The sequence below is a fragment of the Ovis aries genome, chromosome 3, assembly GCF_016772045.2.
Source record: "Ovis aries strain OAR_USU_Benz2616 breed Rambouillet chromosome 3, ARS-UI_Ramb_v3.0, whole genome shotgun sequence".
Taxonomy (NCBI): domain Eukaryota; kingdom Metazoa; phylum Chordata; class Mammalia; order Artiodactyla; family Bovidae; genus Ovis; species Ovis aries.
This window is the reverse complement of record NC_056056.1, coordinates 28,111,007-28,135,645: the sequence shown is the minus strand read 5'-3', so window position 1 is coordinate 28,135,645 and position 24,639 is coordinate 28,111,007. Positions and strand designations below refer to the sequence as shown.

Genomic DNA, 24,639 nt, shown 5'->3' with positions numbered 1-24,639 from the left:
TGTTTCTGGCCACCATTTAAGAATTCTGAGGTCTGATCAAAATTTTTACCTAATTTATTTTACTTAATTCACTTAAAAAATTTATTCAACCAGTGTCAAATACCTACATGGAATACTGTACTTGAGTTTAGAGACACTGGTGAAGAAAACATTCTGCCCACCATCATCAAATTTGACTTTTTTGTGTGGTAAATACAGACAAGTAAACCAGTGATTGCAGTATAATGATTGTAATGCTGTTGACTTACTTACTTTATTTAACATAGTGATTCTCTCCCTTAGAATTATTATCTTTCCTTTATGGGTTTTTTTGTACCAAGTTAACCAAAGACTAGATTATATTAGAGTTGTTTGGGATTTTTTCTTCTCTCTAATAAGTTAGAAATAAGAAAGCTGAGACCATGCTCCACAGCTTTGAAGAGTACAGTTGACCCTTGAAAAACACAGGTTTGAGCTGCCCAGGTCCGCTTATACATGGATTGTTTCTGTTCAAATCCTAAAAGATGATGTTGTGAAAGTGCTGCACTCGGTATGCCAGCAAATTTGGAAAACTCAGCAGTAGCCACAGAACTGGAAAAGGTCAGTTTCCATTCCAATCCCCAAAAGAGGCAATGCCAAAGAATGCTCGCACTACCACACAATTGCACTCATCTCACACACTAGGAAAGTAATGCACAGAATTCTCCAAGCCAGGGTTCAGCAGTACATGAACGGTGAACTTCCAGATGTTCAAGCTGGATTTAGAAAAGGCAGAGGAACCAGAGATCAAATTGTCAATATCCATTGCATCATCGAAAAAGCAAGAGAGTTCCAGAAAAAATACACTTTTCCTTTATTGACTGCACCAAAGCCTTTGACTGTATGGATCACAATAAACTGTGGAAAATTCTTCAGGCGATGGGAAAACCAGACTACCTTACCTGCCTCCAGAGGTCTCTGTATGCAGTTCAAGAAGCAACAGTTAGAACCAGACATGGAACAACGGAATGGTTCCAAATTGGGAAAGGAATATGACAAGGCTGTATTTTGTCACCCTGGGCCTGGAAGAAGCACAGGCTGGAATCAAGATTACTGGGAGCAATATCAATATCCTCAGATATGCAGATGACACCACCCTTATGGTAGAAAGTGAAGAGTAACTAGAGAGCTTCTTGATGAAACTGAAAGAGGAGAGTGAAAAAGCTGGCTTAAAACTCAACGTTTGGAAAACTAAGATCATGGCAGCTGGCCCCATCACTTGAAAAGTTGAAGCAGTGACAGATTTTATTTTCTTGGGCTCCAAAATCACTGCAAATAGTGACTGCAGCCATGAAATTAAGGGACTCTTGCTCCTTGGAAGAAAAGCTATGACAGACCTAGACACTGTATTAAAAAGAAGAGACATCACTGGGCTGACAAAGGTTTGTTGTCAAAGCTATAGTTTTTCCAGTAATCATGTACAGATGCAAGAGTTGGACTATAAATAAGGTTGAGCAGCAAAGAGATGCCTTTGAGGTGTGGTGCTGCAAAGGACTCTTTGAGAGTCCCTTGGACAGCAAGGAAGTCAAACCAGTCAATCCTAAAGGAAATCAGCCTGAAATATTCATTGGAAGGACTGAAGCTGAAGCTCCAATACTTTGGCCACCTGATGGAGAAAGCCAGCTCATTGGAAAAGACCCTGATGCTGCGAAAGATTGAGGGCAAGAGGAGAAACGGGTGACAGAGGATGAGATGCTTGGATGGCATCACTGACTCAATGGACATGAGTTTGAGCCAACCCAGGGAGATAGTGAAGGACAGGGTAACCTAGCATGCTACAGTCCATGGAGTCCCAAAGAGTCAGACACAACTCAGCGACCAAACAGCAAAAAATATACTTGTGTACATGTGTCTGTTACCTCTTTATGTTACTGTTAAGGCTTCTGGTCAACAGCAGTATGACTATTAGTAATTAAGTTTGAGGAAAGTCAGAATTTATACATACGTTTTTGGTGGTGTCAGTGCTTCCAGCCTCTGTGTTGGTCAAGGGTCAGCTGTATTCCAATCTCAACAAAATGGATAATTTAATTTGAGTGGCTTTGTTTCTTTCTGTTTTATAGATAAATTTATTTTTGAATACTAGCTACTTTCTTGTTTAAAAAAATTTTTTTAACATCCTACATTTCTACATTAAAGCATTATTTAACTGTACTGTATTGTCTGAGGAGTGTTTCAAGATCATACTCTGTAGAATACTGTACTTCAAAAAGTTTTATGACGGTTGTGAGTTCTTATTTTTGCATGTGTGTGTTTTGTTGGGGTAGGGGTAGGTTTTAAGAGTGTCCTCATGTTCAGTAATCACAGAGATAATTTAGTTTTCACTAAAGATGTAAGATTCAGGCAGTCTTGAAATCATATAGGGCTTTTTGATGAAATAATGGATATTGGCAAGTTGAGTAGAGATAGGAATGAGATATAATACTGGTATGAACTGCATAGTTAAAAACAGGCCCTTTGACTAATGAAGATAGATGCTAAAAGGTAATTACTTAGTTGCTTTTAGAAAAAAATTAAAGGTAGTAGAAGTGGAAGCAGCAGTTATTTATTTTGGTTTATAGTTGTTCCTTATATTGTTTGCATACTTATTGTCATAAAATGTATAAATTTAAGGTAGCACATTTGACAGTTAGGCATTTTGCCTTTTATGTTAGTCAGTCTGTTAAGATGATGTGGAAGATTATATTTCAACTAGAATTATGTTGGTTTTAAATTCATTGAAGCCTTGATTTTTTTTCCCCAGTAAAAATTCTATATATGGTAAATACATAGTTAAAATTTTATAGGTAAAAAATTTGCATGGTTTATTTCCCCATGTAACCTCAAACATATCCTAGATTTATGAATGGTATATGGCATTAAACATTCTTCATGAGGCAGAATATTACTGAAAGCTTTAAGTGAATTATTCAGATATAATAGTTTATTTATAGTTTGTAGCAGAATTAATATTTATATATAAGTATAAATATTATAATAGTTTCTAGCAGAATATAACTGAAAGCTTTAAGTGAACTACTCAAATGTAGTTTTAAAAAACTCAGTCTAATTATTAGCTGTGCATCCTTGAATAGGGATTTAGCTTCTCTAAGCCTATTGTTTCACAAGTAAAATGGAGACAATATGTTTGTCTTGGAGAGTTGTTAGGATAACATATATTTTTGTTCTGAGGCTGCAAACTACTGCAGCTAAGTTGCTTAAAATGGCTGCGCTCTTTGCTAGAGCAGCCGTGAAGAGATACCCCACATGAAGGTAAGAGAAACTCCAGCAAGACGGTAGCTGTTAGAGGCATCAGAGGGCAGACAGACTGAAACCATAATCACAGGAAACTAGTCGATCTAATCATACGGACCACAGCCTTGTCTATCTAACTCAGTGAAACTAAGCCATGCTGTGTGGGGCCACCCAAGACGAATAGGTCATGGTGGAGAGGTCTAACAGAATGTGGTCCACTGGAGAAGGGAATGGCAAACCACTTCAGTATTCTTGCCTTGAGAACCCCATGAACAGTATGAAAAGGCAAAATGATAGGATACTGAAGGGGGAACTCCCCAGATCAGTAGGTGCCCAATATGCTACAGGAGATCAGTGGAGAAATAACTCCAGAAAGAATGAAGGGATGGAGCCAAAGCAAAATCAGTACCCAGTGGTGCATGGCACTGGTGATAGAAGTAAGGTCCGATGCTGTAAAGAGCAATATTGCATAGGAACCTGGATCAAGGCAAATTGGAAGTGGTCAAACAGGAGATGGCAAGAGTGAATGTTAACATTCTAGGAATCAGCAAACTAAAGTGGACTGCAATGGGTGAATTTAACTCAGATTATATATCTACTACTGTGGGCAGGAATCCCTTAGAAGAAATGGAGTAGCCATCATGGTCAACAGAAGAGTCTGAAATGCAGTACTTGAATGCAAGCTCAAAAACGACAGACCAAGGCAAACCATTCAGTATCACAGTGATCCAAGGCTGTGCCCCAACCAGTAACGCTGAAGAAGCTGAAGTTGAACGGTTCTGTGAAGACCTACAAGACATTCTTGAACTAACACCCAAAAAAGATGTCCTTTTCAATATAGGGGACTGGAATGCAAAAGTAGGAAGTCAAGAAACACCTGGGGTAACAGGCAAATTTGGCCTTGGAATACGGAATGAAGCAGGGCAAAGGCTAATATAGTTTTGCCAAGAGACCACACTGGTCATAGCAAACACCCTCTTCCAACAACACAAGAGAAGACTACACATGGACATCACCAGATGGTCAACACCAAAATCAGATTGATTATATTCTTTGCAGCCAAAGATGGAGAAGCTCCATATAGTCAGCAAAAACAAGACCAGGAGCTGACTGTGGCTCAGATCATGAACTCCATATTGCCAAATTCAGACTTAAATTGAAGAAAGTAGGGAAAACCACTAGACCATTCAGGTATGACCTAAATCAAATTCCTAATGATTATACAGTGGAAGTGAGAAATAGATTTAAGGGACTAGATCTGATAGATAGAGTGCCTGATGAACTATGGACGGAAGTTCGTGACATTGTAGAGGAGACAGGGATCAAGACCATCCCCATGGAAAAGAAATGCAAAAAAGCAAAATGGTTGCCTGAGGAGGCTTTACAAATAGCTGTGAAAAGAAAAGAAGCGAAAAGCAAAGGAGAAAAGGAAAGATACAAGCATCTGAATGCAGAGTTCCAAAGAATAGCAAGGAGAGATAAGAAAGCCTTCCTCAGTGATCAATACAAAGAAATAGAGGAAAACAACAGAATGGGAAAGACTAGAGATCTTTTCAAGAAAATCAGAAATACCAAGGGGACATTTCATGCAAAGATGGGCTTGATAAAGGACAGAAATGGTATGGACCTAACAGAAGCAGAAGATACTAAGAAGAGGTGGCAAGAATATACAGAAGAACTGTACAAAAAAGATCTTCATGACCCAGATAATCTCTATGGTGTGATCACTCACCTAGAGCCAGACATCCTGGAGTGTGAAGTCAAGTGGGCCTTGGAAAACATCACTATGAACAAAGCTAGTGGAGGTGATGGAATTCCAGTGGAGCTGTTTCAGATCCTTAAAGATGATGCTGTGGAAGTGCTGCACTCAATATGCCAGCAAATTTGGAAAACTCAGCAGTGGCCACAGGACTAGAAAAGGCCAGTTTTCATTCCATTCCCAAAGAAAGGCAATGCCAAAGAATGTTCAAACTACCGCACAATTGCACTCATCTCACACACTAGTAAAGTAATACTCAAAATTCTCCAAGCCAGGCTTCAGCAATATGTGAACCATGAACTTCCAGATGTTCAAGCTGGTTTTAGAAAAGGCAGAAGAACCAGAGATCAAATTGCCAACATGTGCTGGATCATGGAAAAAGCAAGAGAGTTCCAGAAAACCATCTATTTCTGCTTTATTGACTAAGCCAAAGCCTTTGACTGTGTGGATGACAATAAACTGTGGAAAAATCTGAAACAGATGGGAATACCAGAGCACCTGATCTGCCTATTGAGAAACCTATATGCAGGTCAGGAAGCAACAGTTAGAACTGGACATGGATCAACAGACTGGTTCCAAATAGGAAAAGGAGTACGTCAAGGCTGTATATTGTCACCCTGCTTATTTAACTTATATGCAGAGTACATCATGAGAAATGCTGGTCTGGAAGAAGCACAAGCTGGAATCAAGATTGCCGGGAGAAATATCAATAACCTCAGATATGCAGATGATACCACCCTTATGACAGAAAATGAAAAGGAACTAAAAAGCCTCTTGATGAAAGTGAAAGAGGAGAGTGAAAAAGTCGGCTTAAAGCTCAACATTCAGAAAACGAAGATCATGGCATCTGGTCTCATCACTTCATGAGAAATAGAAGGGGAAACAGTGTCAGACTTTTAGGGTTTTTTGTTTTTTGTTTGCTCCAAAATCACTGCAGATGGTGACTGCAGCCATGAAATTAAAAGACACTTACTCCTTGAAAGGAAAGTTGTGACCAATCTAGACAGCATATTCAAAAGCAGAGGCATTACTTTGCCAACAAAGGTCTGTCTAGTCAAGGCCATGGTTTTTCCTGTGGTCATGTATGGATGTGAGAGTTGGACTATAAAGAAAGCTGAGCACCGAAGAATTGATGCTTTTGAACTATGGTGTTGGAGAAGACTCTTGAAAGTCCCTTGGACTGCAAGGAGATCCAACTAGTCCATTCTAAAGGAGATCAGTCCTGGGTGTTCTTTGGAAGAAATGATGCTAAAGCTGAAACTCCAGTACTCTGGCCACCTGATGCGAAGAGTTGACTCATTGGAAAAGACTGATGCTGGGAGGGATTGGGGGCAGGAAAAGAAGGGGATGACAGAGGATGAGATGGCTGGATGGCATCACCAACTCGATGGACGTGAGTTTGGGTGAACTCTCAGAGTTGGTGATGGACAGGGAGGTCTGGCGTGCTGCAATTCATGGGGTTGCAAAGAGTCGGACACGACTGTGCAACTGGACTGAACTGAACTGAAGTTGCTTAAAACAAAAGAGGACAAGCTGTGGCAAATAGAGTTCAATATGATATAGCATTTTATGTACAGTCTACTTTCTCAGTGTCCAGTTAAGAATGCTCAACAAGAGTTTACTACTTCTCTAAAAGAGTTACTGTGTACAGGACAATAATAAGTCTATATTAATGTGCAAATCCAGGTTGAATGGGGCTCACAAATAGCTGCCTTTTTGTTTCTCAACAAAATAATACTCCATGTCTTGGATCCTTACGATCTAGTGTGTAATATCAACTCTGAATATGAAATCATTAAATGGGCTTTCTAAAGTAGGCGAAAAAGCTGATTATATTGAACATAGAAAACCTGTTTAAGACAGTATGCCAGAACACAGGATAAATGTCTAACTGATGTGTATTATTAGAAATGTGTAGCCAGTATTCTGAAGTGATTTATGTGCATATTGAGAAGCTCTACTCTGAAATCTTTTTCCTGCTGAAGTCTAGTAAAGTATTAAGTGGATAAGCTGTGGGTTAGAAGTAATTAAAAGTAATACCTTAAAGTGAAATAGACATCCTCATTGTAGAGTTTTTCCAGCTATGCATTCTTTATTGTTTACCTATTCCAACTAACTAGTTATCTTTCATTATCATCTTATCCTTCTTGAGCTTTCCAGAGCCTTACCTTCTGAAACAGACCCTGCCTAGTAAGCCTATATGTAGCTGTACCCTTTTCAGGGCCCCGAATCTTGTAGTTGGATTAGCTTTTTCTTTTTCTTTTTTTTCCAAAATTAATAGTTGACAGCCTGAATCCAAGATGAAACCTTAATTTATCTTGATTCTAATCCATTAGCCTCCAAACTTCTATCAGAGTAATCAAGTAGACCTTTTTTCTTTTTTGAAATAAAAACTATCTACTGGGAAAGATTTGAGAATCTATGTTTTTTAAAAAACGGAAAAAAATATTAGGTTCAGGAGCTGCCTTTTCAGATCCTAGGGAGGTAGAAAATGAGATGTATTTTGTTATAGTTTCAGTTGTGTATTTCTCTCCCCTGTATTTTTCTCAATATCTTAAGATCTTTTTAATGTCTGATATTTAATAGGGAAGGATTTTAAAACAGTGGACTTCTCAAGGAAATTAATGAAAACTTATCATATTACTTCTGCTAGTATATTTATTAGGTGTTTGTCTTCATTCAGTTGTCATGAATGAGCTTGATAGATACCTGTGTAAATAGCATATAAAGGGCAGCATACAGCTGTGTGATAACCTCTGGCCTAAGCGTCTTGGCTGACTAGCTGCATGTCACATCACTTTTGGACCATAGTGACTTTATCTGTGAAATTAATAGCACAGCTCTCCATGCCCTGTATGTCTTATTAAGCTAGTGATTAAGGATTCATAAATGTTAGGGGTGAGGTCAGTGATAAATTGAAGGGAGTGTTATCCCTTTAACACATTTGGTGGAGAACACATCTGCTTTTAGATGACCAGTAGCAATAGTATGGTGGGCTTTCCCAAATGATTCAGTGGTAAAGAATCCACCTACCCAGCAGGAGACTTTTGAGTTCAGTCCCTAGGTCGGGAAGATCCCCTGGAGAAGGAAATGGCAACCCATTCCAGTGTGCTTGTCTGGGAAATCCCATGGACAGAGGAGCCTGGCAGGCTACAGTCCATCATGGTGCAAAAGAACTGGACATGACTTAGTAAAAACAGGAGCAGCAGCAATGGTGTGAATATAAATGACCAGTTTGTTTGCTTTTAATAATTTTGAAATGATGTCAGACTTAAAGTCATTAACAGTTTTTAAAAAATCTAGTTTATCCCAAGTTTTCCAAATATTAAGTGAATTTGCTTTATTGTTCTTTCCCTCTGCTCTATCCCCCTCTGTATTAGGTGTCCCTTCACACCCATTTTTTTTCCTGATATTTTGAAAAGGAAGTTGCAGACACAATATCCCTTACTCATAAACATGTCAGTGTATGTGTGTGTGTCCTGAAAATTTAATCTTGAACTGTTTCTCAGCCTTTTATGACCTCAACATTTTTTAAAGGTATAGGTGAATATTGTAAACTGTCCCTAAATTTCATATTGTTTTTGATGATATGCTTTCAGTGTTTAACTCGCCCCTGCCCCATCTTTTTTTTACTTTTATTTTTTTTTGATTGCATGGTTTATGGGATCTTAGTTCCCTGATCAGGGATTGAACCCTGACCCTTGGCAGTGAAAAGTGTGGAATCCTAACCACTGGATCAGCAGGGAATTCCCTAAAAGCAACCACATTTTAAATGTTTAACATATATTTTAAATTGAGTTTAAATGCTTATATTTAATTACTTTGTAAGGAATCAAAGGCATCTTGACCCTTTGTGCAATTAATTTTTCAACTTTATGTGTGAAAATGCTAATTATAATTAGTCTTCTAGAACTGAAATTCCAAGATTTTTAAATCTCAGAGCAGTTTGGCATTGTTAGACATTTTATGTTGTCAAAGAGTACATCAGGAGTTTGATGTATTAGGAGCTGATAGATTATAATCAAGAAATAAATAGACACGGGAGAAATTTGTGTTGTATATTGATAGGACTGCTTAGAAGGTACTAAATAAAATTATCATTTTCTGGGATAAGTATGTATTTTGAATTTGCTATTGAAATCTTTAGTTCATTAAAAATAAAGAGGTAGGATTAGGCCTTATGTTTCAGATAATGATAAGCAGTGGTACAGGCATAGTAATGAGTAAGAAGGAGAGAATTGAACATTAGGGTACTGTTAGGAAATTTATGTGAAAAATAGGTCTGGAATACAGGTTTGAAAAGTAAGCTGAAGAATGTAGAGCAGGTACTGTAGCAGGATGCTGTAGGATTTTAGTATAAAATGACATCATCACTGTAGTCTTTGAATGGGAAGACATAATCATTGTTTATAAAAACAAATTGGAATGATAAGCAGAGTACCGTTTCCCTATGAAAAGGTTAAAGAATTGTTAGAGACTCAAATGGGCTAATGATCAGTTATTGCTGTGAACAACTGATAGTACTATAAACAGATTAAAATAGGAAACTAGAAGGATTAATAGTAGTGAAAAGATCGTGACAGTATTTACAACACTGAATTCTTTTTAGAGTTTTTATATATGAGCACAAATTTATGGTAGAACTGGAATGAACCTGAGAATTTGATGTTAATGACTTTGGTGTATAAAATTACACACTTCTAAGGTATTGCAGAACTAGACCATAGGCAGTTGATACTACATTAAATATTTACAAATATGTGTGTACTCACCGTGCATCAGATGCTGTTTTAGGCACTAGGTATCTAGCGTGTAGATGAATATAGCCCTGTGGCATTTAAAAATAGGGCCAAGGATTCAAATAAATAATGAATGTGTATAATATCCTGGATGATGGGAAATTTAATGAAGAAAAATAAAGCTAGGATAGTGGGAACTGAAAGTTAGAGAGCAATTTTCTAACCCACTTCACTCTCCAGGATTATAACTCTTTTACTGCTCCTTATCCCTGTAAATCTTTTTGGCCTTCAATGCCTCTCTATAACTTTGCACTGACAGTGTGTCCTTGGCACCATCTGTACTCTGGCCTGGATTGTACATAACAGCAGTACTCTAAATAGAAGTAAATTGCAGTAGTATAAAGCTGACAGTGGATTTTGTTCATCTGAACTACTAAGTATGCATTTTCCAGTTTTCTATACATTTTTCTTTTTTAAAAGGACACTGTCAAGTACTTTTAAGTGTTTATTTGTCATAAGAACAGTTACCTGCTTCTATTACTAATTTTTGTTTTTATCGACTGCCCTTTAGTATTCTTTGGAATGGGATATAAAGAGGTTTTTTTATTCATTTGTTTTAAATGACCGACGTTAAAACTCTAGAAATAATAAATATGTTTACTGCTCCTATTTTTCGTCTGTAAAACAGTAGTGTTTTATGGAGAGTGTTTAAAATTTTTAATAATTAGCTTGTGATTTAGCTTTATTATGTTGTGGGTTTTTTAAGTTTGAAGTTTAATTAGGTTAACTGAGAAATCATTTTTCTTTACATACAAGTGTATATGACTTAATGAATTTTTATATATTCCAAAAAAGTAGATTTAGTTGTTGGTATTCCATTAACATTGTGGATAAATTTCAATCAGCCTTTATTTTTAGTGACTTGAAATCTAAGTGGCTATAGCTATTTGTAACCTGTTTGTTAATATAACTGAAAATTTTGTTAGTGGTTTCAATATTCTGGTATTGATACTACTATGTATAACATGAGTTGTTGTAATTATGTTTTAAATTAAGCTTCTAAAAACAAATACAGGTTTTGTGTATGATGTTAGATGTTTTTAAACTAAACTTCCAAGATCAAATACAGGGTTGGGTTGGTTTTTTTTTTTTTTTTTTTCATGTTTTCTAGTTTCTTTTTCCCCCCATATATTATAGCCACACACATAAGTAAATGTGTGAGAGTTCCTGTTCAACTTTAATTTTATGTTATACCATATAGGAATTAGTAGGATGAATATTTTTTATTGACTGCCTTTTTAGTTTAAGTGACTTACTTGAGGAGTGACTTTGTAGAAAATATTTGCTGACCATAGTTGCTTTGTTGTAGGAGGACTGACAAATGGTAGTGGTCGGTATATCTCTGCAGCACCTGGAGCAGAAGCAAAATACCGAAGTGCTTCAGGCACTTCCAGTCTATTTAGCTCCAGCAGCCAGCTCTTTCCTCCTTCTCGGCTTCGGTATAATAGGTCTGATATTATGCCTTCTGGCCGAAGTAGATTATTAGAAGATTTCAGAAACAACCGCTTCCCAAACCTTCAACTTAGAGACTTGATTGGACACATAGTTGAGTTTTCTCAAGACCAGCATGGTTCTAGGTAGGTGATCATGATTTATGGTACTTTCCACTGCATTTTTGCTTTGAAAGAGCCAAGATTTTTCTTGACCGGGATTATTTAACCTGTATAAAAATTGGAATTGTTTAAAAAATAAATATCCAATATGGATTTTTCTTTCATATGAGGATAAACTATAAAAATACAGATTTATTTTTTATGGTTCTTGAGTTTTCTATAATAAAAAATAGTAATGCTCTTTTGTTGGATTATTTTTATTATATTGACTAAATACATTTAACTTCTTTAAACTTCCTTTTGAAAATAGTGCTCTGAATTACATTTATGGACTTGTGTCCCTGATGTGTATACTTGTCTAAAAAAATGTTTAAAACAAAGTTAAATGCTTTGTGTTCCTTTACATTAAACAGGATTTGTGTGTACTATAATATTTGAAGTACATGCAATTTAGTGTTCTCAAGATAATACACAGAAACGAAAATAGTATTCAAATTCTAACACATTTGCTAAATTTGAGATATCTCAGTAATAATATAATTATTAATAATGAATAACCAGTAATATCATTTTAGTCTTTTTATTGATTACAGTACAACCAGAACTAACCCATGCATTGAACATCCATATATCCAGATTTTTGCCAGTCTAAAAGTTTTAAATTAAGGTGTTAACAAAGATATGCTTCATAACTTTTGTTCTTTTTATTTTAAATGTATAGGATGTATTAATACTGTTTCTGGAAATGACTTTATGTGGATATATGTTGGGGTGTGTTATATTCAAATCAGACACGGATTTTGCAGGAGTTTATTATTAATATACTGTCATGACATTAAAATGTTTCTCACATAGATTCATACAGCAAAAGCTAGAGAGAGCTACTCCAGCTGAGCGACAGATGGTTTTTAATGAAATTCTACAAGCAGCCTATCAATTAATGACAGATGTTTTTGGCAACTATGTCATACAGAAATTTTTTGAGGTAAGCACGCATTCATGTTTGTTCATGCTGAATGCTTAGAAAAGCTCTGAAAGTTTATTCTTCATATAAAGTTTATTTTCATATAAAAATATATACTTGGGAGAAAATATGTACAGATTCTATATCCAGAATGCATGAAACTCAACAACAAAAAGACAGCTCAGTTTTAAAAAGGGACAAAGGACTTGAACCCACATTTCTCCAAGAAAGATACTCAAATGTGCACATGAAAAAAAGCTCAACACCCTTAGTCATTCAGTTCAGTTCAGTCGCTCAGTCGTGTCCAACTCTTTGCAACCCCATGAATTGCAGCACGCCAGGCCTCCCTGTCCATTACCATCTCCCGGAGTTCACTCAGACTCATGTCCATCGAGTCGGTGATGCCATCCAGCCATCTCATCCTCTGTCATCCCCTTCTCCTCCTGCCCCCAATCCCTCCCAGCATCAGAGTCTTTTCCAATGAGTCAACTCTTCGCATGAGGTGGCCAGAGTACTGGAGTTTCAGCTCTAGCATCATTCCTTCCAAAGAAATCCCAGGGTTGATCTCCTTCAGAATGGACTGGTTGGATCTCCTTGCAGTCCAAGGGACTCTCAAGAGTCTTCTCCAACACCACAGTTCAAAAGCATCAATTCTTCGACGCTCAGCCTTCTTCACAGTCCAACTCTCACATCCATACATGACCACAGGAAAAACCATAGCCTTGACTAGACGGACCTTAGTCGGCAAAGTAATGTCTCTGCTTTTGAATATACTATCTAGGTTGGTCATAACTTTTCTTCCAAGGAGTAAGCGTCTTTTAATTTCATGGCTGCAGTCACCATCTGCAGTGATTTTGGAGCCCCGAAAAATAAAGTCTGACACTGTTTCCACTGTTTCCCCATCTGTTTCCCATGAAGTATGGGACCGGATGTCATGATCTTCGTTTTCTGAATGTTGAGCTTTAGGCCAACTTTTCACTCTCCACTTTCACTTTCATCAAGAGGCTTTTTAGTTAGTCATTAGGGAGATGCAAATCAAAAACCATAGTTAGCTCCTTTTTATGTCTACTAGGATGGCTGTATTTTAAAATATAGAGAACAATAAATGTTGGTGAAGATGAAGAGAAATTAGAACTCTCATACATTGTTGATGGGAATGTAAAATGGTGCAGCCACTCTGCAAGACAGTTTGGCAGTTCCTTAAAAAACTAAACATAAAATTATGATATAGCCCAGCAATTCCATTCTAGATATATACCCAAAAGTATTGAAAACAAGCACTTAAGTGAACTAGTATTCATTTCAGCATTATTTACGGTAGCCTAAACATGGAAACAGTCAAAAATGCCTGACAGATGAATGTATAAACAAAATGTGGTATATACACACAGTAGAATATTGTTCAACCATAAGAAGGAATGAAGCATTTCATACATGCTTACTCGTGGATGAAACTAAGTGAAATAAGCCAGGTACAGAAGGACAGACATTATAAGGTTCCATTTATGTGAAATACCTAGAATAGACAAATTCATAGAGACACAAAGTCGACTAGGGCTTACTAGTCTACTAGTCGACCGGTCGGGGAAAGAGTGGGGTTATTGTTTAATGAGTATAGTGTTTGTGTTTGAGGTAATGGAAAAGATTTGGAATCAAATTGTGATGACTATTGCACATGGTGAGAATATAGTCAATACCACTGAAGTAAAAATGTTGTATTTTATGGTTAAAATGTTACATTTTATGGTATATATTTATTTTTTAAGTGTATGGTCTTTGTACTAAATGAGGAGTTTAATACCTAAATGCTTTCTCTGTACCTACTTGCCAAATGTAATATTTAATAGACTGAAAACAGTGAGTTATTCAAGTTAACAAAGTAATAATCTTTTTTTTTTTTTTCTATCAGTTCGGGAGTTTGGATCAAAAATTAGCCCTAGCTACTCGTATCCGTGGTCATGTTCTACCCTTAGCATTGCAGATGTATGGCTGCCGTGTTATTCAGAAAGCATTAGAGTCTATTTCGTCTGACCAGCAGGTAATTGTAAGTTAAGACAAAATTTTTGTATTATTTTATCCAATTTTTAGGTTTTATCTTACAGTAATCTTGGAGTGAAATGTTAACTATTTCCACACAGTGACTAACGTATTTTTAAAAATCTATCTTAAACAATACATTCTTAATTAAAAGTTATACAACAGATCTTTGACCTGTCTTCGATTTAGTTCTTCAGCATCTTTTCTAAATGAAAATATTTGAGTACCTACTGTGTGTCAAGTACTAGGTAGTAGATGTTTCTGCTACCATTTATTCATTTGATTTTCTATAGTATAAGGGGTACATTTTACTATTTCCAGTGTTTATTTGGGTTACATTTATATTTCTGTTAATAAGAATAAATATTTTAACAACCAGTTGCATTTCTATATGCCAGTTAAAAAATGTATTTGCAGAAAATTGCCTGGTGGTACAGTGGTTAGAACTCTGTGCTTTCCCTGCGAAGGGTGCAGATTCAGTCCCTGGTTGAGGAATCAAGGTCCCAGAAGCCACGCACCACTGCCAAAAGAAAAAAAAAGTATATACAAACTTTTAAATGTTTCACTCAACAGGAAAAGTAGCCTAAGCATCCTTTTAACAAGATTTACAGTTCTTAAAGAGAAGGAGAACACATATACATTAATTAAATAGGAAATATACCATATTCTAGGATGGAAAGATCTAAGTATTTTAAGTTTAAAGAGTTAAGTATTTTAAGTTTAAAAAGGATTAGTGCAATTCCAATTATGTGTACTCATACAAATTTTTTTGTAAATGATCAAAATAAGTTAAAAAAATTTTTGATGTGAAGTATTTTTAAAGTCTTTCTTGAATTTGTTGCAATATTGTTTCTGTTTTATGTTTTGGATTTTTTTGGCCATGAGTCATGTGTGATCTTAGCTCCCCAATGAGGGATCGAACTCACTCCCTGCATTGGAAGGCAGTCTTAACCACTGGACTACCAGGGAAGTCCCCAAAATAAATGTTTTAATTATTTTAAATAGACAAGGATATTAAGGAGAGAAGGGGATGAGGAGAACTGCTAATCCACTAGATTTTTTACATTGTGAAGTATCACTAATTAATTAATATGGTTTATGCATTAAAACAGACTTTAATAATAAAATTCATAACCTCCCATAGATACTGTTTTGTATGTAACTGGTTTATGTATTATAGTGAAATACAGTGAGTGAAGAAAACAATTAGTTCTTAAAAGGTATTGGTAATTAGTAAGTTTAGAAAGAGATTGACTTTGACTCTCAAACTACACACATACAATAAATTCCAGAATTAAAAACAATAACATATATGTATATATGTATGTAATCACAGCAGTGAACATCTGTGAGAAAACATTATTCCTCTTGAGGAAATCCCAAGCTTTAGAAGTCATTGAAATTGTGTCATAATGGAGAAAGATCAGTAGTTTGTATAGATACTTAGAGCTTCTCTGCTCTTAACTCTCAGACTGATAAAAATATTTTGGAAACAGTTTGAGAGCTTTCTGAGATGCTCTTCCCAGGTTATAATCTTCAAGTTTGCCTTGAATAAAATTTTTGAATTTTTTCTTTAAAAAATTATATTTTCTGTCTCTTTAATTTGAAAATATAAAGCATTGGGAGTAAACTTTAGATGAACCAGTTCATGTTTGGATTTTTTTTTTGGGTCCACTCTGCATGGTTTGCAGGATTGTAAGTCCCCAGCAAGGGATCCACTCCAGTACTCTTGCCTGGAAAATCCCATGGATGGAGGAGCCTAGTAGGCTGCAGTCCATGGGGTTGCTAAGAGTCAGGCACGACTGAGTGACTTCACTTTCACTTTTCACTTTCATGCATTGGAGAAGGAAATGGCAGCCCACTCCAGTGTTCTTGTCTGGAGAATCCCAGGGACGGGGCAACCTGGTGGGCTGCCGTGTATGAGGTCGCACAGTCAGACATGACTGAAGTGACTTAGCAGCAGCAGCAAGGGATTAAACCAAAGCCCCCGGCAGTGAGAGTGCAGAGTCCTAACCCCTGGACTGCCAGAGAATTCCCTCCTGTTTGGATTCTTTAGTACATTTGCTTTTCTAATTTAGTCCTCTTATAACTAAACATTAGTGTAATACCTTGAGTTCAAGGATTCCTGTCAGAATACAACTGAGACTTTTTTGGGTGAGAGAAATTTTAAATATAAATACTGGGAAATTCCCTGGTGGTTCAGTGTTTAGGACTCTGTGCTTCCACTGCAGGGAACAGTTCAGTGCTGGGTAGCTGAAAACTCACTTGCCATGCAGCATGTCAAAAGAAAAAAAAAATGAATACTTTTACACTAGTTGTACTCCATTTCTTCACAATCCTATTTCCTATTACACTGATTAGGTACACAGATTATTGTGTACTTACATTTTTTACCTAAGGATTAAGATGTGTGTTAGTGAAGTCTTAGAATTTTATGGGAAAAACGGTTAAAAGAAAATGCACTGTAAGTAAGTTTAACCTTATTATTGAAAAGTGCAAGTGAAGTCGCTCAGTCGTGTCCAACTCTTTGCAACCCCATGAACTGTAGCCCACCAGGCTTCTCCATCCATGGAATTTTCCAGGCAAGAGTACTGGAGTAGATTGCCATTTCCTTCTCCAGGGGATCTTCCTAACCCAGGGATCAAACCCGGGCCTCCCGCATTGCAGGCAGATGCTTTACCATCTGAGCTTATTAATCAAATATAAATTGAAAAATGTCATCTTTGCCCGTTAAATGAGCAAAGATCTAAAATCTCCTGAGACTCTGTCCCTGAAGAAGGTCTAAAATGTTAAAGGAAAATATTGAATCAAGTTGTGGCTGGTCCTGTGCCCACCCATTTCGCGTGCATGCACCACCGCTGCCCCCCCACCCCTCTCCCCCACCACCCAGAATTGTGTAGCTTGAAGGGTCTTAGTTCCCCACTAGGGAGAGTCTGGGCCCCCAGCAGCAGAAGAGTCCTAAAAACTGGACCACCAGGGAATTCCCTGAATCAAGTTCTTTATTATTATAAGGTTATTAAAAAGAATAAAAGTGCTCAATAATAATTTTTCATAATTGATATATTACATGAAAACTACACGGCTCTTCAGGGCTCACTCAGCTCTTTACCCTTTTCTGTGTGCTTGATAATCTCAAATACCCATCAATAATAACTACTTGGGGGAATTCCCTGGCAGTTCAGTGGTTAGGACGCCACGCTTCCACTGCAGGGGGCACAGGTTTGTCCCTGGTTGAGGGACTAAGATCCTGAATGCTGCACAGCACGGCCAAAAAAATGATGATGATGATGATTTGGGGGAAGGGGTATGCTTAGTAGAGAAAAGTATAGGATTCTGACATTATATTAGTTGTCAGCTGAGAAAGATGAGTGGAAGATAGATACAGTGAAGACAGTTTGAATATAGCAAATTGAGTATCACTAGGTTATATTTTAGCAAATATCATTTACATTATAATCCAAAATAGTTTAGTAATTCTCGCCTTCAGTGGCTTCTGCTTATTAACACTTTTGGGAATTTTAAACTTTGATATATAAAAAATTGGAAACAAATTTTTGAATATACTTTTGTTCCCAACTCAGTGCTTTTACTCCTTTTATGTTGTTTGGTAAAGTAATTTAAATGTCTTCTCTTGCAGAGTGAAATGGTAAAGGAGCTTGATGGTCATGTACTCAAATGTGTGAAAGATCAAAATGGAAACCATGTTGTACAAAAGTGTATTGAATGTGTTCAGCCACAGTCACTACAGTTCATCATTGATGCTTTCAAAGGACAAGTAAGATTGACTTTTGTCTTCTACTTAGAATTTGTTAACACATTGTTTTTTATAAATCACAGGATAATACCTAGTACTTTCATACAAGGAGATAAATACCGAATGTGTGTTCATTTCTGCCTCTTTCATAGAGAGTAAAAGTGAGTCAATAGATAGCTTCATTTTTGCAGCTGGAAAATATAGATGAGTTTAATTATATTATTCTAAGAAATAAAGATAACTGCTGTTAGCATTATAAGCCCGACAGTGTTTTCCAAATTTCCTGGGAGAGGGGGAAGGAGAGAAGAAGACTTAAGATTGTATAATAAAAGAAAAATAAATATAAATTAGTAACTAATACATAATAACTAATAGTGTCTGATTACAGTGTGCATTACCACTACCCCACAATTCATTCTTTGTCATTATTACATGTCTTCCTTCTTCTAGTTAGATTCCTTTTGATCAAAATATCTGTTAGCTCCTAAACTGAGTACCCTGTTTCCCAGTCTTTGCCAACGTGGCAGTTGACGTATTAAATGTAAATTCCCTGTTCTTGTATGTTAAATTAACTCAACATGTTATCAAAAACGTGTAGAAACCAGTCATTCCAAAAATGCCACAGATTGGAAGTTTATTTCTTCTAATTGTTTTAAGGTATTTGTACTTTCAACTCATCCTTATGGCTGCAGAGTAATCCAGCGCATCCTGGAGCATTGCACTGCAGAGCAGACCTTACCTATCTTAGAAGAACTCCACCAACATACGGAGCAGTTGGTACAGGTATAAAATCCCTACAATTTGAAATGTTTATATACTTTTGCAAATGGTTCTGATTTTTTTAAAGGAAATATAATTTATTGTTAACACACTATAGAGTTAACACACAGTGAAACAAAAGCTTTTTGTATTCTCTTGATTGTACTATTGGATTTTTAGAAAAATAATGCATATCTTTTTTAAGAATTACTGTTATTCCTGAATGACTTTAAGGAAATCAATTTTTAAATGTCTGCACTCAGGATCAGTATGGCAATTACGTTATTCAGCATGTACTGGAGCATGGTCGACCTGAAGACAAGAGCAAAATTGTTTCTGAAATCCGAGGAAAGGTCTTAGCCTTGAGTCAACACAAATTTGCCAGGTATTGCATTATTTTCTCTTTCCAAGGGAAAAAGGTCCTTTAACACTCTGGCTTTTTAAGCACAGAAATGCATATAGACTATAACATTGGAATATAATCTCTCTCTAATTGTTTTTAGTAGAGGCAAAAGGTACATCTAGAGTGTTGCTTTTTGTTAAAGAATCTACGTGACAAATTGGTTTGCCCACATATATTCCATTTTTGAAATCTGTGTTTGGAAAACTATTTCTTCCCAAGATGTGTGGATAATTGCACATTTAATTTATTTAGTTCATGCTCATGAAAGCCTCAGACCTTATTAATGACCTAGTTTCACCCCCACCCCCAATCCCCCCTCCTTGAATTATGGGTCTTTGGTTTGTTTTTGTTTGGCCATACCACATGGCCTGTGGGTTCTTAGTTCCCCAACTAGGGATCAAGCTCATGCCCCCTGCATTGGAAATTCAGGGTCTTAACCACTGGACTGCCAGGGAAGTCCCGATAGTTTAATTATTATTTAGTTATAATTTTAAGAGGCCTGCCATTAAACTTGGGGATGTCCCATATGGATTCTTCCATGATATTAATTTCTGTTTTATAAGTAACTGGAGAATTACAAGAGAATCCTATTTTGACTCTTCTGCCTTCCAGTACACTGAACAACTTTCAAAAGCTAGAGAAAGTTTTCTGTAAAAAAATTACAAAATAATTTTCTGTTTATGTACTTTAATTTTTTAGCAATGTAGTAGAAAAGTGTGTTACTCATGCCTCCCGTGCTGAGAGAGCTTTACTGATTGACGAAGTTTGCTGCCAGAATGATGGTCCTCACAGTGCCTTATACACCATGATGAAGGACCAGTATGCCAATTATGTCGTTCAGAAGATGATTGATATGGCTGAGCCTGCTCAGAGAAAGATAATCATGCACAAGGTAATACTATTTGTAGCACTTAAAATAGATGATTCAGTTTGTTCAGGCTACTCTTTTAACTTCCTCAGAATGTCTGAACTACAGAAAAAGTTTAAAATCAGTGGAAAACTTTTGGCAGATGTAGGTATGCTGTACCCTTTTGTTAAGTTCTTAAGGTAATCACAGCTCAATAAAATCACGTTCATTTCTCATATTTACCTACCATTTACCTAATCAGTTAAGCTGGTTTCTCTCTATCCTTTTTCTACAGTCTAATGATTCTGAAATCATTACTTTCCACAGGAAAACTTACTGTTAAAATGAACACTGGTGGTATTTTTGCCTTCTTGATTTTGTTTTTAGACATCCCTGGTGGCCCAGACAGTAAAGCGTCTGCCTATAATGCAGGACACCCGGGTTCGATCCCTGGGTCGGGAAGATCCTCTGGAGAAGGAAATGGCAACCCACTCCAGTACTCTTGCCTGGAAAATCCCATGGACGGAGGAGCCTGGCAAGCTACAGTCCGTGGGATTGCAATGACTCAGACACGACTGAGTGACTTCACTTTCACTCGGTTTAAGAATATATACCTGTAACACTTTTTTCAGTCTTATTTTTAACTGCATTATTTATTTACCAATTTCATATTTAGGGCATTTCAATTACTTGTTTTTTAGTAACTATTCTTGGCAGTGTTTTATATCAACATCTTTGTATAATTAGATGTTTTTGTAAGGTATGTTACAAGTTTGCTTATCTGTCTGATATTTACCTGTTTATCATTATCTCATCAATGCCAGTTATTGCTTATAAAATCTTTTCCAGTCTGGATGGAAAGATAATGATATGATTCTTCCATAGGTGTTTTTAAAACCATTAGGGAGATATTGACTATCTTAAATGTATTAGCTCTCACACATCTTGCTTATTCATGTCTTTTGCTCCATTTTGTATTGAATTTTTGTCTAGTTGCTTAGAGTTACAGAATTCTGCCCTCATAAACTTTGTAAGAATATACTATCTCATTAGTGATATTTCTCTGCTATATTTGGAGTTTCTCTGTTATTTGCATGCATAATAGTTTATGGGAATAGTGGCTTATTTTATTCATTAGACAATTTTGAAAGTAGAAGTTTGGAGAGACTGAGAGGAACAGAACTGCTTTTGCAAACAACTTTAATTGGATTTGAATTTTAAAATTTCAGTTATTTCTTCCAAATCACCCAGATTTGGGGGCAGCTTTTTTAGGAATCAAACTAAAATAACTTAGATTTCCTAAGCAGATCATTTATTTTTCAGATTCGACCTCACATTACTACTTTGCGCAAATATACATATGGGAAGCATATACTGGCCAAGTTGGAAAAATATTATTTGAAAAATAGCCCAGATCTAGGGCCTATTGGAGGACCACCAAATGGAATGCTGTAAAAGAAAAAAAGAAGATAATGTAACCATGTGAGAGGAACGTTTCTTTTGTGAATTATCAAAACACAACTCAACTATGAATCTTCAAATTTTTTTTAAAGCAAAACTATTTATTGACTTTATTCATCCATTTGTAAATTTTTTAAGGTTCTTGTGTATATTTGGGGGTGGGGGGGTGAATAAATTATATTCAGCCCTGAGTGGAGACCTATCAGATTGAATTGCTGGCAAAGCACAGAATGCCTGTATATGATGTAACTGTATCAAAAAATGCTGTCACATATTTTGTAAATTTTTACCTTGTAAAGTCACAAAAATAGTTTTTAAAGGAAAAAGTACAGTATTCTTTTAATAACTGGCTTGCAGTCTGGTAGGTCTACGGACCCCATAGCACAACAGGTTTATAGAGATGTATATAGAAATATAGTCCTTATTTTTTTTTTGTCCTTTGTGTGAAGCCTTTTATAACAGATTAACAATCAACTGCATAAATATTATTAATATTTTAAAAAGAAAGTTAAGTTGTATTTTGGTAATTCACAAACTATCATGCAAATAAAAACTCAATTAAGATAAGAATTAAGTGATTTGAAAGGAAAAGAACTTGTAGTATTTACAGTGGATGTGGTTTTAATCCAAATACTGCCCTAAAATGTCTCTGGCAATGTACAGAAGTATTGTATATACTTACATATGTAATTGTTATAAGAGGTAGAAAAAACAGAATCATGGTGACACTTCCATCAAGTTAAGTATGCTGAACGAGAAGTTAAGTTCCATTTTAACTTTTCAGTTTGGTTTGTGATGAGAAAGAGTGGAAATTTGTATATTGTTTTGCTTATAGAACTACAAGGACATGTTGAGAAAGTGTTGAGCTTTATTTTGCTTTTTCATAGTAGATTCAGAAAGTAGGAACCTGATAGAGGTGAAAAGGGGCCACTGAAAAGTGAATTTGATAGCTCAACATTTAAGCATGATTACATATTCAGATAGCTTTTTTTGCTTCCTATAAATATATGCATTGTGTGTGTAGTAATAGATGTAAGTTTACACTTTGAAAGCAAATCTTGTTTCAATGTTTATTATAAAAGCCTTGCTAATTTGGTAGTGATGCTTTCTTTGGTTGTACAGGTGTATATTTGTAAACCTCAATGCTGTAAATGGAATTTGTTTTATCTCTTTGGGAAACATTTGCATTTTGGTGTACATTTATGTCCCTGCCCCCTGACCTGGCATATAGTGTTGTATAATGTAAATTGATTTCTCCAAATTGAGAGTGATTTTTTAAAATTTTTTATCTTTATATGGTTTCAGAAGTATGAACCAGCTTTCTTTTTATTATTGTGAAAAACATTTTGTTTTATAACATAGTTGTTGACTCTGTTAATACGGACATGCTAGGATTTGGATCACTTTCAAGAAGTCAGGGTATTGTGCATAATAGAAAGTATTGGACTGAGATATTTGATTACCATGGAGGCCAATGCTTTTTCCATCTTATTAAATGTGATGTGACTTTTTTTCTTTGTACAGAAGAGTACTGTATTTTTGAATAGCCTACTCCCAAGTAATAGCAAATCTGTATGATAACATTTTTTCTCTGGACATAAGACATAACAGTAACATGATGTACATTTACAAGCGGCCTTATGTACATTTCCCAACAATCTTTTTAAGGCAAAATTGTGACCATATGTGTATAATTAAAATCGTTTTTAATCCTTTGCCTATGAAAATATTTTGGAAAAAACTTGCTTTGTATATTCAGTTTCTGAAAGATAAAGAAAGTGCTTTGTATTTTGTTGAAGTCAGTATTTTGTATAAAACTTTTATGTTGACCCACTTATGTTTAGTGCTAAAAACTAATGAACCATGCTATCTCTTTCAATTGAATATGTAAGGGATTTTTTTATTGGAAGTCTGCAGAAGAATACCAGTCTTCTGAGCACAATAGTGAACATAAAGGTTTTTCACATAGCTGTTCATATCATGAACCTAAGAATAACGGCATGAAGTTTGGGGTGCCAGGCATAGTTTTTCATGTTTGATGTTGAGTTATTCTAGTTTTCTAACCCAACATTCCTTGTTGAGGCCATTAAATTTAACCACTTGTTCACTGTCCCTTCTCACAGTCGCACTTGTTCATCAGCGTGTCCCAGCCATAGTGACAGAGCTTTTTTCCCTCCATACAGGGCTGCTCCCTGCTGCCCTTCCTGCTTTGTTTTGCCAGCCTCAGAATGTCTTGGCCCTGTGTTGAACTTTTGTTCCCAGTATCAGCTCATGGTTTCAGGATCAAAGTTGTCCTTGTTGGAGATTGGTGGTGACTTTCCTGGATTTGCACAGTTAAATTCCTGGTTTTCCTTTATCTTCCGTTCACACAGACAAATCATTTCTGCAGATTTAGAAAGTCCTAGAGAACAGCACATTGGGAAACTGGACCATTGTCTTGGATTCCTGATGTTCTTGTGTGTCCCTTTATGAACAACCCAGTCTTCCCAGTATTTTAGAGCTTATTGTAGAAAAATATCTATTACTCTAGAAATTTTGGTCTGCCACTTTTGATGCCCACCTCTCTGATTCCACCTTTTAATAAATTGGCATGAGGTTTTGGTATAATCTGAAAATGACATTTTAGAATAAACTTAATTGGGCAGAACCACTTAGGCTTTACTCTTGGTTGTCTTTTGATATGAATTGTTTCTGGACCAGTTTGTTTAAGTCCTGGCTCTTATTGGTTCATATGAAATAATGTTATCTTCACTTCTTTGTATATTATGTATAAATTAGAAAATGAAAAATGTGTGAATAACATTGTATGAAATAAATCTGGTCTTGTGTTTTTCTCTACATAAAATATCCCACTGTACCTCAATTACAATTCCTATTGACCATTCAAGTTTACTCTGATTTAAGGAAAATGAAAATATCTTTATCACATGGATGCTAGTCTGGGGCCAGTGATTGCACTGATGGTATGAATCCTGTCTTACAATATTCATAATTTCTGTCTAACTACATAGACTCATGACACACTTCTTATGATGAAACTTTAACCCTGTTTCT

General features: G+C 36.0%; 1 protein-coding gene across 37 annotated transcripts in view; it reads left to right on the top strand.

The window, feature by feature from the left end:
* Positions 1-24,430, top strand: part of PUM2 (pumilio RNA binding family member 2) — a 121,929-nt gene extending 97,499 nt beyond the window's left edge. For 11 of the 37 annotated variants that reach the window (XM_060411879.1, XM_060411862.1, XM_060411861.1 and 8 more), the window contains 8 exons: positions 11,117-11,384; positions 12,216-12,345; positions 14,234-14,362; positions 17,999-18,136; positions 18,773-18,898; positions 19,138-19,259; positions 19,977-20,169; positions 21,448-24,430. In XM_060411879.1, the coding sequence (XP_060267862.1) occupies positions 11,117-11,384; positions 12,216-12,345; positions 14,234-14,362; positions 17,999-18,136; positions 18,773-18,898; positions 19,138-19,259; positions 19,977-20,169; positions 21,448-21,579 (1,238 nt within the window). In that variant the 3' untranslated portion in view covers positions 21,580-24,430. Of the gene's footprint in view, positions 1-11,116; positions 11,385-12,215; positions 12,346-14,233; positions 14,369-17,998; positions 18,137-18,772; positions 18,899-19,137; positions 19,260-19,976 lie in introns of all 37 variants that reach the window. The other 26 variants (XM_060411877.1, XM_042245833.2, XM_060411874.1 and 23 more) reach the window with 3 other exon arrangements.
* The last annotated feature ends 209 nt before the right edge of the window (positions 24,431-24,639 follow it).